A 14,110-nucleotide genomic window follows, 5' to 3' on the forward strand; every position below is an offset into this window, starting at 1 on the left:
CAACCCCAAAGGCACTCTCTTTTATTTTTAGTTGTTTTACAGTTATGAAGTGTTTTATGTATACAGATGAGCATATAAAACAGAAAATAGTGTTTTAGTAGTAGTAATAAGAATAATAAGACACTGTATACCTACCACTCAGAGAAATGGAATATGGCTGCTGCATAATGCCTCTGCATGCCCTTCCCAATCTTACTCCCTCAAAAGTTTCTGTTAATCATTCCTTTGTTCCTTTTTTTTTTAAAGTGTTTCTCTCTCTGTCTCTGCATGTGTATATATATAAACATTATTGTTTAACAAGTATCAACCTAGCTGTGATAGGGATGGGCAACAGGGTCACTATTATTACTTTAAAGTTCCCAGGAAAAGAAGAGCTGAAAGAGAAAGTTAGGGAATCCAATACATCTGCCTGTGATCAGGGCCCCTCTGCCCCTGCAGGACTGACAATACCTGTCCTTATCTGTCCAGCTTCCTTCGTTTGGCTTGAAGCTCTTGGTGAGATTTTTCTTTTTGTAAAATTAAGTATTTGTTTTGTGCACTTCGTAATTATAGTTGCTAGAAAACCTCAATGTTTGGGCTTCTCTGGGCCTCATTTGTATAACAAGTGATAATAATAGTACTTGCCTCATTGCGGTGAGATGAACATGGACTGAAATAAGACCCTACCAGGCATTGATGTGTCAAACCTCAGCTCAGATTGAGAGCCTAGTCATTGGAAAGAAAGAAGCTTGGAGCTTCCCAAGGGCCCCCGGAAGCTACCTCTCTCACCTCGGTGGGAGGACGTGGCACCAGGGTAAGAGGGGGTAGGGTGCTTGTCTCCTCACCACTGGCTTTCTCTCTTGTTCTTCTTCTGTCCTGAGGGACCCTCCTGCCCTGGAGCCAAGGCACTTAAGCCTGTAGCAACCCACGTGAGGACTCAGATAAAACTGGGAGGCAGCAGGGTCTGAGACCATTTCAGGGAGGCAGGAGGGACCCCAGAAGCAGCTCTGAGCTGACAGCAGTGGGGACCAGAGGCAGCAGGTGAAGCCACGGCCCCAGTTTGCCCAAGGGAAGACCTGTCAGCAGCTTCCCGAGAAGGATCTCCCAAAGCTATATATTTTGTTCCCTCTATTTCTTTCCCCCCTTTCTTCAAGTGTGAACTCTATCTCTAGATAATGCCTATTTATAAAAGCCATCTCTGAAAACAAAATTAGTTCACTGTATATGACTTACATTACTCAGAAGGACGTTCAGAACGATGTGTTGAATTTATATTGAAAAAAAAGAGAGAGAAAAAAACTGATGAATTTGGTACCAGGACCGCAGGGGCACAAGTCTTGTCCATCCTGAGCTGCAGGGCGGCAAGGAGCTGGCACGACAGGGCCTGATTTGGGCATGTAATCTATCCTCTTCCCCTCGCCCTGAAGGAAAGAGGGGCTGAGGGTTTCCCTCTGCGTTGGAGGCTGTTGGAGGACCCTCGTCCCTCCTGGAGGGGACACTAGGCAAGAGAGGCCTCTGACCTGCGGCAGGTCCGCTGCTGAGGTGGAGCTGAGGCCAGGGGTGTGCGTATGTTCATTCGCATAATCCTTCCTCACACCCGGTGAAGAAAAACACATTCTTCAGATGAGGACAGTGGGGTGCAGAGAGGCTGAACATCTCACGCAAAGTAGCCCAGCCCGTAGGCAGCAGGCGCAGCCTCTGCTCCCTGGCACCTCGGTTCCAGGCCACGCCGTGAGCATCACTGCAGCGCCCCCCCACACACACACAGATTTGCTCCGAACTGGGATAGGAGCCCGCCTTCTGCTCGTGGCCAGCAGAGTGTCAGGAGGGTGAGCTGGGGACCGAGAGCCACGAAGGGAGGGCACCAAAGAATCCTGCTCCGGCCTGGGCCCCGGGGAGCTGCCCAGCTTTGCTGAGCTCCTGGCGGAAGGGCCGCCAGCCGGCCCTGGCACTGTCTCACCCCTGCCTGCTGTCCTTGCAGGGATGGAGGCGATGGCAGCCGGCGCTTCCTTACCTGACCCCGGCGACTTGGACCGGCCCGTGCCCCGGATCTGCGGTGTGTGTGGAGACCGAGCCACCGGCTTCCATTTCAACGCTATGACCTGCGAAGGCTGCAAAGGCTTCTTCAGGTAAATCCTCTCCAAGGCGAGGGGGAGGAGAGGAACGGGGTTTCCCAGGAAGAGACCCTGCGTTTTCCGCGTCTCCTTCCCTACCAGGCCCAGGCACACGCCAGCTCTCACAGCCCCCGAGGGGCGATAGGGTCTCGAGGCTATCTTCTTCCCCCTCTGCCCTCAGCTCCAGCTCGTTCTCTGACCCCCTCAGAAACTGCTTTCCTGAGGTGGCATGTAGGTCCCCATCCTTCCATTACCCCTTGACCTGCAGCCCCCTGCACCGACCCACGTGTCTGTCCTCCCGGAGCAAACCTCCTACCAGTTGATGATCACAGCTTCCTAATCCAAGAGACCGGCATGGCCTCGGGGAGGCCCAAGAACTTGGCCTCAGAACTTGCCCTCTCCCCCCCGCCCCATCCAAATCAAACCATTCCCTGGAACAAGGGAAACTGCATCCCTGGTTGGACCTCCATAGTTGATCTGTGCCCAGATCTGCATCCACGGCTTGCTTGTCCCAGGTTGGAAAGCCAACCTCAGAATGCCCAGGAAGCGCAGGCATTCCTGTTTGGTCAGGGCCAGTTCCTCTATGAGCAGCTTCCTCTCTTCTCGTGCGAGCCCAGCACTACCAGTGCAAACAGTATGGTAAAGTACTAGAAAGGCTAGACAAAGGCTGTTCCCATCCAGAACCAGGGAGGGAGCATAGGGAAGTGATGAATTGCAGGATGGGATTGTGAACCATGAGAAATTAGCATTTGGCATATTTTGGAGAGAGAGAGAGAGAGAGAGGGAGAGAGAAGCCTGCAAGAAGGTGACCAAAAAAGAGCTTCTGTATAATAGTCTTGTTGGAGGTGAGTAAAACTAAGGGCAAGGCTTTAGCCATCAAAGAGAGGAAAGAGTCAATCAAGTCCAGAACAAGGACTCCGATTTCCCTGAACGGGCATCGAGGGCAGAGTGAATCAGAGGCCTCAGGAGGTCTGGGGTGCTCCCCTCCAGCTCGGGGACCCCTGGGCTCTATATATACAGGCTCCCGACTCACCTGCCCTCTGTCTCGGGAGCTGGCAGGCCTGGAGTTTCACTGCCTTGAGCAACCGCTGGGCCGCGGGCAGGGTTCCTGTGGGTGCTAACTGCCTGTGTGGCCTGGCACTGGTTGCCTACTCAGCTTCCCGGCAGGCTGCTCCCCAGCTCGGGAACCAGACCGGCAGCGTCGCTGGTTCCAGGACCTGTTGCCACGTCTCTTGTTCCTCTGGCCCTGAAGCCCGTGCTTTCTGCAGGGTGGGCCTTCCCGAGCCCAGGCCTTGGGTCCCAGGTGCCACCTGGACCCTTTGCTGCCAGGGCCTGGGGATGGGGGAGCTGCCTTCAGAGTGGAAATGGAGAAGGAGTCTGGGTGCTCGCATCAGGGCCTGCTTCGCATCTTAAACGAGGTAGAAATGTGTGGGCTATAGTGCTACCGTGCCGTTAATTAATTGTCTGTCTTTGCTCGAATCTCTTGACTTCTCTACGTTTCAGTTACCCCAACTAACCACATGGGTGTATAAATACCCGACCCCTCTAGTATATAGAATAAACTGAGGATTAATGAAATAACGTATACAAAGGTGTTTTGAGAAACAAAGCACAATAGAAATATATACATATTTGAGCCTGATGGGTCAATACTGATGTCCTTCATGGAACCCTGCCCTAGTAAACAAAAGTCTCTCCAGCCATCCACCCTCCTTTCTTTTTCACTTTCACACACTGCCTCCCTGATTTTAATGAGCATCTGTGATCCGAGCGTTGGACTAGGAGCTGGGAACATGGAGACCCAGACAAAGGTCATATCTCGTCCATCTGTGACCCAAACGTCTCCAACTGCTCTCAGGGCTGTTTGGTGGATTCATGGACCCCACCCCAAATCCCCTCTCTTTCCAGGTCACCACCCACTGGGGTTCTGCTCTGAGAGATGGGACTCTTAGGTGGCTGCTTATTGGATTATGACATGTGGGAGTTCCTCACTAGAGTAGCTCTGACCCCTGTGCACCTGGGCTTGCTGCCCTCAGACACACCACTAGGCGGTGAATCCTTGGGACAGACCCATTAGGCATCCGGGTGGAGGGAGGACAGGAGATGCCAAATGGACAGGGAGGGCAGGTTTGCACATCCAGGGCACCACGGACCAACAGTGTGGCTTGCTGCACGGGGGCACGTTATGCTACCGTAACCCAGCCTTAGCCCCTCTCTCTGAGACGCCCCAGAGTTGTGTTGCTGGCTGATGGCCACAACGCCCGCCTGCGAGGCCTGGCATTACCGGCAGCAGGCTGCTTTTATCTTGTTACCCTGTCCTCGGTCTACCTTATATCTTTCCTATCTCTGCCTTGATGACTGAGCCAGGCTTCACTTTCTGAAGAGCCAACATCTCTGTTGTTTGGCTTGAATTTTGTTTTATAAATACACACCCAAACGCACACACGCATGCACGCACCGTTGATCTTCATTGTTTGTGGAGTCCGTATCTGCACATTTGACTACCTGCTAAAATTTACTTGTAATCCCCAAATCAATACTTGCAGCACTTTTGTGCTCATTTGTGGACACGTGCAGAGTGGAGAAAAATTCGAGTCTCCCGATGCACACGTTCCCAGCTGAGGCCACGCAAGACATCCTGCCTCTGCTTCAGCTCTCACGCTGTAAACAAGTGTCTTTTTCTTGGTCTGTTTAGTGCCACCCTTTTTGCAATTTGGAACCTGATGGTGATTTCACTGTTTAAGATGGCACCCAAGCCTGGTGCTGAAATCCTGTCAAGTGTTCCTAAGCACAGGAAAGCTACAAGTTGCCTTACAGAGAAAAGACGTGTTACACAAGCTTTGTGCGGACGTGGGCTATAGTGCTGTTGGCTGTGAGTTCAATGTTAATGAATCAACAATATGTATTAAATGAGGTGCCTTTAAACAGACAACACACATGAAACAAAGTTATGTACTGATGGATTGATGAAAACGTTGTGACCAGAGGCTCTCAGGAACCTAACCCGTATTCTCTTAGGAGCGATGGTTCAATATTTGCTGATGGTTCAATATTTGCTTGCTAGAACATAACTACCTCAAAAAACAAGAATAGACTGTCTATATATAATTTCTTCTCTTCTTTCCCCCCCTTCCCCTACTTCTCCTCCTTTGCTTCATCCAAATTCTGTTTGATATTCTTCCACTTTAGTCTATTTCAAATAGTTGTTCGAGAACTCCATTGTCACTTATATCTGTTTGTGAAATCCTGATCCTGGGAAGGAAGGCCTCTGTCAGTGGGAGGTACTTCTCTGTGTCGGGTACCACATCCTTGAGAACACAAAGATAACACAAGTCCTTGCTCTCAAGGAGCTCACTCAACCCTACAGTAGCAGTTCTCAAGGCAAGAGCATTACTTTGGTGTAGAGTCACTGGCTATTTTCTAAGCCCTGGGGTATAAGCCCATTTGGCCATTTAGTGTTTGATTGACTTCTAAGTCAAGCTAAACTGCTCTAGAAGCTAGAGCTCTGGTCATACCAGCATATCCAAGACTCATAATCAAACCTAAGTGTGATTATGGGGGTTGGTCAGTTCTATTGATCCATGGTCAGGAATTAGAGACTATTGCTGGCCAATTCCTCCTGCAAGCAATTTCATGTTGTTTCTGCTTCTTGCTCCTCTGGAATACATGTACTTCCTCAGAGAAAGATTTCCAGTGTGAATAAAAGGTTGGCATGGGCAGGTTTCTAGATGGTTATATGTCTTGGTAATAGGTTAACAACCAGAGCATAAGCAAGAGCCATAGGAGGAAAATATGTAAGCCCACTACAAAGCATGTATATATATACACACACACATATATATAGTGATGATCTGTGGATGTGGATGAATCTCTGGTCATGAATGGCTTTGTCCAGATTTTGATATAAGGGAAAGGTGTAAAGGACAGAGAAGAAAAATCAGAAAGACCCTTTTGATGAACAGAATGAAGAATACTGGCGACGTTTAAGAGGTGGACTTGGAAGGCAAGGTTGAGAAACAGATCACTGCTTGCATCTGTATGTCGTCTCCCTCCTCCTCATCAGGACACCGTGAAGCTGACATGTGCAGCAAGCACCAAGCCAACAAAGACGGTGTGGAGAAATGCCTTCTTATTTGTGAGCCCCAAGGTTCTCAGGGACCTTATTAATGACGGGCCTTGGGGAGCACAGGCTGGTGAGGATCCAGGAACATGAGGAGGGTTCTGGCTTTCAGGAAGTTCATCCCGACAATATTTGCAGGAGCTGTGCTGTGAAGGGAGCAGAGCAATGGGGCAGGTGTCCAGCGACTCAAAGTGCTTAAAGGCAGTAGAGTAAATAGAAAGGGGAGGAGTGGCCGCTTGGGGCATTCTGTGGGCGCAAGTGAATGAGTCACCAAGAGGTTGGTGTTGCTGGAGAGAACTTTGTCCAGGCCAGCTTGGCATCTGGCCTCTCTCCATAGCTGCTCAAAGATGTGAACGGAAGAGAATGAGGGGGTCAGCTACGGATCAGCCAAGAGTGATGTTTGGAAGCTTGGGGGGAGGAGGCCAGAATAGTTGGAGAGGGAACGCCACTGGACGTGTCAAGCAAGGCAGCTACGTGGACATGAGGAAGAGGGTACATTTCTTTCTGGTCAGTGTTTCATTTCCTTAGGAAGCCAACACTCTCCTCAGGGCTCACTGGTGTGAATTCCCTCTCAACACACGCTGGGAATCCTCTCCGTGCGATGGCAGTAGAGGTGCCAGTGGAGAGGATGGCCATATGTTATCCCCTACTTCCAACCCGCCCATCTCAGATCCTGCCTCTATCCCAGTGGCTTCTCTGTCCTACAGAAGTCCTTCAAACAGCCCCTGCTTCCTGCTCATGGACTTTGGGGGGCATACTTTTGACGGCTGCTCTGGCTTGGATTGAGATATGGTGGATTCATGATAGGGACCATATTATGTAAGAATACCAGAGGCTTTGGAATCAAACAGATCTTGATTCTAATCTCAGCTTTTACGCTTTTTAGCTGTGTGACATTAAGCAAATTATTTAACTTTCCATTGCCTTTTTGTACCACCTGTAAAATAGGGATAATACCTATCCTAATAGGTTGTTGAGAGCGTTGGAGAGAATATGTAAAGTACTGGCAGAGAAGGCTCTCAGTAAGTGGTACCTATTATCATTGTCCCTTTGTAGTGTCTGAGTTTCTGAGAACAGAGTCCTTTCCTCTCCTCTATCATGGAACCCGGAACATGAGTGACTTTATGTGCCAGCAAGGGTCTCTGATTAAAGGTCCCCGAACAGGAGTTAAATATCAGGTGTGAGAAAGAAAGGGCTGGTCCGGGGGCTCTAGAGACCTTCACGTCAGTCAAGGACTCTGTGAGACCTGGTTGGTGCTCAGAGAAACTGGACATTGGTCGCTGTAACTCACACAAGGGCTGTGGGTCTAGACATCAGGAGCAACAAAACATGAAGCAACGGTACGTTTCGAGTTTCTCTGCCTGCAGAGCCCCACACCAGGCACTCCAGGCGTTGGTGTGAGATGTGCTCTCTGCTTCCAGGGTCTCGGAGTCTCACTGCTTTCTTCAGCCACCCTTCAGCACTCCCTCCCACTGCCCCTCCCTGCCAGCTTCTCTCCCTTCCCTTTATTTAGTGCTTACTTTGTACCAGGTCCTGCTTCCTTTATTTAATCTTTACAGCAACCCCCTCTGTAGGGTTGTTTCCATTCTACAGATGTGGAAACTGAGGCATGGGGAGATTAAGTAACTTAACCCAAGGTTGTGCATTAGAGTTTAAACCCAAACAGATCCATCTAACCAAAGTCTGTGTTTCATTTAAATTTTTAAAATAGCTATAAAGGGTGGGGTTTTTTGTTTTTGTTTTTTGTCTGGTTAAGTAATGCCTGTGAATGATTTTTTTAAAAAGATGTAGACAGTTCAAAAGGGAACATAAGTGAAAAATAAGTCTCCTTCTCAACCCAATTCTCAGGTCCCTACCCACAGGATGAATTCCTGGAAGTGGCTTTACTGTGTGAAAGGCTCTGTGCACTTTATATATTGGTAGATACAGGCATACCTCATTTTATCGTGCTTTGTTTTATTGCACTTTGCAGACACTGTGTTTTTTACAAATTGAAGGTTTGTGGCAACCCTGCATTGTCAGATGATAATTAACAGTTTTTAATGATAAAGTATATTTTAATTAAAGTGTATTCATTGTTTTTGTAGATGTAATGCCACTACACACTTAATAGATCACAATATAGTGTAAACATAACTTTTATATGCACTGGGAAACCAAAAATTTGCGTGACACGCTTTATTGAGATATTGGCTTTATTGCGGTGGTCTGGAACCAAACCTGCGATGTCGCAATGTATGCCTGTATTGCCAAATGGCCCTCCAAAAAAGAGGCCTGTGCTCTTTACCAGTGCTAACCTACCTTCCCTTAAAGTTGGTTTTTCTTTTTTAACCCACCTGCTGAGAACCCCTTGATGTCACCACACACAAATGTGCCCAGTGGGTCTCATTATCAGACCACACAGGCAGGCCTTTCATATCAGGAGCTCTGTAAGACATCTGCATCCAGACTGGGCTCTGGGATTTCTGTGACACTAGAGCTGCAGTGGAGACAAAGCTCAGAGCTAGTATTTGGCCCCAGTTTGGGGTTTTACAAGGTGTGTCTCTGCTGTCGGGGTTACCTACTGAAAAAGGACCCTCCTGTCCCAGGCCCGAGACCCTGGCCCCAGGCGCTTGATGCTTTTGTGAGCTGCTTGTCTCATGTTTTGATGAATTGGTCTCTGGTGCAAGAATCCGTCAATGTCCTTTCTCACCCTGGCTTTCTAGAAACTGCGTCTATATTTAGCCTGGTTGCACCACCCCTACCCCCCTTCCTGAGCTGGGGTATAATTTCCAACCATCCAGAGAATGACAGGGTCCAGGCTGAGAGCGCTGCTGAGGAAATGGGCTCCCTTGGAAACCCAAGGCTCTTGTTTCTCAAAACCAAACCAGCTCCCAGGCAATTAGTGTTAGGAGGAAGGCAGGGCAGGGCGTGGATCTTCAGGACAAAGCACAGAGCCAGGCCAGTCTGGCTGCCCTAAGTGCTCGTGGGCAGAGGCTAGCTGACAACCACATGTGTGCAAGTGCCCTTAGAAGGTGGGAGAACAGGGAAGAACTGGGCCTCAGAGACCAGGGAGACTGTGTCCTGCCAAACAGCCATGCTGGGCCAGGCAAGCCAGAAAGGCTGGCTCCAGAACCCAGGCTCCGGGAAGGGCCTGGGCCTGCCTGCTGGAGTTGGTGAGAGAGCTTTCCCCTCCCCAAAGGCCGACCCCACAGCCCAGAGCGTGACGACGTTGTGCGTGATGTGCAGCCTCCGTCTCCCCAGCCACTAGCCAGCGCCTTGCCTCTGATTCTGTCTGTCGAGGAGCCACGGAAGAGCTGGTTACTGTATGCTTTCATAATAATAACTTCAGAGCTCCATATGTTTATAGGCTGCTTTCTGCTTTGCTCAAATAATGTGCAGACACAGTACAAGGTTGGTGGGCTTCAGGACAAGGTGTAGCAACGGGTGAAAAACACAGGCTGCATTCTTACCCCCCCCCCACCCCCGTCTGAGACCTGCTGTGAGCCTGGCCAGTAGAATTTTTAACATCTTTCTTCCTCCCTCCCTCCCTCCCTCCCTTTCTCCTTTCCTTCCTTCCTTCCTTCCCTCTCTGTCTCTCTCCCCCTCCCTCTCCCTCCCTCCCTCCTTCCCTCCCCTTTCCACCACCTCCTTTCTCTCCCTCCCTCCCTCCTTCCCTCCCTCCTTCCCTCCCCCTTCCACCACCTCCTTTCTCTCCGTCCCTCCCTCCTTGTCATGGTCTTGGTCCTCTTCCTCCTCCTCTTTCAATCTCAATCCTGTTGGGCTTCGTACTCCTAATATAAAGTTGAAAGCAAGGACACTGGTCCCCCTCCCCCAGTATTTTCTTTTAACCCAGCTCTGCATCCTCTGGACTCCTACCCCGGCCTCTCTGGAGTCCATTGCTGCTGTCAGGCCAAGTTGGGCTGAGCAGCTATTTTCCACTCTCCTGTGTGTGGAAGCCTGGGTTAGGCTTCAGATTTACAACATGAGAAAGATAAAAGAAAGAGAGTGAAGTTTCAAAATCTTTTTCCAAGCAAATGTGCAGTTGGGGGAAGTGCCCACTGGTGAGGGGCAGGGGCAGGCCCCGTAGAGCCTGAGGAAGGAGAGATGGGCCTCGAAAGGACGCTGGGGCCCCCTCCCTCCTGGGGCCTCGGGAAGCTCTCAGCCCCCAGTGTAGGGATGTGAGAGGCTTTGGCTCATGCGTCTAGAGGTGCTGTGATGTGTGTTCTTCCTGGTGCCCGCGGCCCTAGAGAATGAACAGGGTGACCTCTGAGCCAGACAAGACAGTGGGTAGGAGGACAGAGAAGCCCCTCAGCTCAGCCCCCAGGCAAAATGCCTGGTTGTTTGTTTTTTTTTTTTTTTTTTATGCCTGGTTGTTAAAAAAAAAAAGAGGAAATGAGAGTTTGCTCTAATTAGAAACTTCTGGTCCTTGAGTAGGTTTAGAGAATTATGGGCCTTCTGGGGCCTGAGCATTTGTGGTAACAGGTGGCGCTTCAAGAACCACCAAGTGGGAAGGAGAGAAAGGAGTAAAAGGGGAGCCAATCTCATGTCCTGGAACATAGCGATGTGCCCTGTGGTGATGACAGTATCTCATTTCAGGTTAACCAAGGTGCTTCCATGTTCTTCTGTCCCTCTGGGAAGCTGCGGTAAACGTATGGAAGCACAAGGAGAAAGGCTTTCTGTTTCCATAGGCAAGAGCCTGGGATACAGTCTCTCCCTGGGGAGTCACTGCAGGGGCAGGACATGGCCTTCAGTGGGCTGGACTGGGGGCTAAACCACCCGAATAGCCAGCACTCCTCCACCTCCCCGTATTGCCCAGTCTGCTGGTGACCCCTTGGGTATGAGGGTTGTGATGGGAGGGTACCAGGGCCGAGGTCCAAAGCCAGCAGCACCTCTTCCCAGACTACTGGGTGTCCTTTGCCTTGAGCTGTGCTCAAGGGCCAGCTGACTGAAGCCATTCGCCTGTGGGCTCAGCTTCATCGAGCTCCTTGAGTTTCTGGGTATGAAACAGTATGTCCAATCCAGGAAGCTAAAAGCTGAGCCTCACATTCCTAAGGTCCCAACTTGGGAGCCTCAACTCTTTGCTAAATCGCCTCAAGTAAGTCTCTTCACCTCAGGGGTCCTATCCATAAAATGAGGGGTGCCCTAAGGGTCTTAGAGTCTGACTACCTATGACTTCCTGTTCCTCTAGTCTCTTCTCCCTTCTCCCATGGGTCAAGTTGGTTTGGTCCCCATATGTCCATGTCGACTGATGAACGTGTTTGTCCTAAATCCGTATGTGTTCTAGTGAATGTGAACAATAAGTCATTTTTCACCAAAAACATAACTAGTATATGACATCTGGAGAAGACGATATCGGTAGCTCATCTCCAGGAGAGGGAAAGGGTTGAGCCTGGACCTTGGCTTCTAAGACTTGGGCATCTCCACAGCTCCTTGGAAGATGCTGCTGCCCACAGAGAAAGTGATTCTGCCACCATCTTTCCCCAGCTAAATCCTGGCACCTGTCCTGGGGCAGAAAAATTGGGGCCTCCCCTTGCTGGGGCTGGGGAGAGTAAGAGGAACCTCTAGGATACAGATGCTGAGAAGCCTCTGGGGAGCTGTCCTTTATGCAGCCTCATAAACATCCCATGTGCTGTGGCTGGGAGCAGGGGAGAAAGCCGGAATTAGGAAAATGAGCCTTTGGGCTTGCACACGTGCCTGTGCGCACACACACACACACACATGCACACGTGCGCACACACACATACAAATTTACATAGGCTGCCGGGTGGAGTGGGGTGTGCCAGCTAAGAGCTCTTCGGTAGTTTTCTGTTCTTACAGAACTCTTAACTTCCTCTACCTTTCGGAAAGCCAAGGCCAAACCTCAAGGCACCCACCTGCTCATCTGGCTGCTTCTCTTTCTGGGCAGGTTGTCTGGATGTCTGAAGCTATGGTTTCGGCCCTTTCTCCCTTCTCTGTGCACCTGTGCACATGTCTGTCCCTGAACCGGGGATGCTCTAGTCACAGACCTCTGACTCTAGAAGACTTAAAGCTGAGACCAGCTTCATCACCTCTCATGTGGCACTAAAGGCAGTGAGGGCAACTCTGCAGATTTCAGTATTAAATTTTTTTTTGCTAGCTAATTCACTCATATTTCCTGTGTAATAAAAAGGGAGGAGGAGAGTACTGTAAAGGTAAGTAAAACCAATGATGGGGGCAGAATAGGAAATGACTGGGCTGGGCCGTCATCCTCCTTGGGAGACATAGAGCCCCGGGGCAGGGTGAAGGGGGGTGGATTGGCAGGTCTCCTGATCACAGCCCTCTCAGGCCACTCTCCCACAGGCAGGGCCGAGGGAAGTAGGTGACCCAGACGAGGGTCTGTGCTGTCTCCGCAGGCGGAGCATGAAGCGGAAGGCACTGTTCACCTGTCCCTTCAATGGAGACTGCCGCATCACCAAGGACAACCGCCGCCACTGCCAGGCCTGCCGGCTCAAGCGCTGTGTGGACATCGGCATGATGAAGGAGTGTGAGTTCCAGGGGCGGGGCCGGGGCGGGGCCTGGACAGGGTCAGGGGGAAGGTGGCTGCGGTTTACGCAGGTTTGGCCAGCAATGTCCTCTTGCCCTTCTTCTGTAGCTGCCGGCATTTGGGGCCTGAGTCGGGAGTCCGGGCATGAGTGGGACCAGCAGCATCAGGCAGGGCGGCTGGAACTCCAAGGTCAAAGGCCCAAGGAGTCCTGCCAGCCTTTTTAGGATCCGTGTGTGTGTGTCCCGAGGCCCAGGAAGGGCCCCTCCTGTGCGAGGCCTGTGAGGAGGGACAGGCAGGGCACTGCCTTCAGGAGCCGCCCCAGGTTTTTCTTCCTCTAAGACGTCATCGCCATTCTTACAGCAGCCTCTTTCCAGGACCTTCGGGGAAAGGATGAGGCTCAAGGACCCCAGGGTTCTTTGGACTTTGGGAGAGAGGACTGCTGTGAGTGGGGAGGGGCAGGAGTGATGGGGAGGAGAAATATTCAGAGCCTGGCTGTCATGGGGGTTCTGCCCCGCCCTAGCCTTCCAGCCACTCTGGCCCAGTGAGCAGATCCGAGGGCTGGTGTCCAGGACTAGGTGGAAAGATTCTGTAAGGGGAAGCCCTAGACTCTAGGAGGACCCTCTAGCTCCAGATTGAAAAAGAGGAGCGATCCTCTAGGACTTCCTTTCCAGCACTGGCATTGCAGAAGAGGACCAATGTGGCAGGTTAACATGTTCTGACCCACTGTTAAAAACAACCCTTGGGGACTTCTCTGGTGGTCCAGTGGTTAAGACTCCGTGCTTCCAATGCAGGGGGCGCGGGTTGGATCCTTGGTCGGGAACTAAGATCCCACATGCTGTGTGGCGTGGCCAAAACAAAACAAAACAAAACTAAGCTAAACTAAAAATAACCCCTGGACTTTGCATCTGAGCTCTAGTGCCAGTTACTTGGTAACCAGAGTAACCATTGAATTCAGTAGACCCTGGGAAGGGCTGGCCAGGCCCTCCCTGGGCTGGAAGCAAGGGCACTGGGCTGGCCTGGTCATGGGTGCCCTCTGCACACTATTCCCTGCTCTGTGCCTTTTGCTCATCCCCGTCTGTAAACTGTACCCTGATCCCTTCCAGGGCCTAGGATGGGGGCCGTGCCCTGCTAAGCTATGGGCCTGAGGAGGCTCAGGAGAGACATTCAGATACAGCCACCCCTGGAGGCCCTCCCGGCCATGGGGCCAATTCTGGGGGGCGGGGGGTGGGCGTTGGAGAGGTTGGGTACAGGGGAGATGTGTCTGGAACAAGGAAAAGGCCACAGGACAGGGCTGAGGGGATGGGAAATTTCTTCCTTGATGGGAAAAAATGCTGTGTTTTTGGGAAACAGAGGCCAAGTGGCGGCCCCAGTGAGGCCTCCTCGGGCCTTGACAGGCTCCCTTCTGGTGGACCA

General features: G+C 51.1%; 1 protein-coding gene across 1 annotated transcript in view; it reads left to right on the forward strand.

Moving 5' to 3' along the window:
- Positions 1-1,960: 1,960 nt before the first annotated feature.
- Positions 1,961-14,110, forward strand: part of VDR (vitamin D receptor) — a 31,458-nt gene continuing 19,308 nt past the window's right edge. The window contains exons 1-2 of the mRNA XM_061206442.1: positions 1,961-2,108; positions 12,567-12,697. Of these exons, the coding sequence (XP_061062425.1) occupies positions 1,963-2,108; positions 12,567-12,697 (277 nt within the window). The 5' untranslated portion in view covers positions 1,961-1,962. The remainder of the gene's footprint in view (positions 2,109-12,566; positions 12,698-14,110) is intronic.

The sequence above is a fragment of the Eubalaena glacialis genome, chromosome 11, assembly GCF_028564815.1.
Source record: "Eubalaena glacialis isolate mEubGla1 chromosome 11, mEubGla1.1.hap2.+ XY, whole genome shotgun sequence".
Taxonomy (NCBI): Eukaryota; Metazoa; Chordata; class Mammalia; order Artiodactyla; family Balaenidae; genus Eubalaena; species Eubalaena glacialis.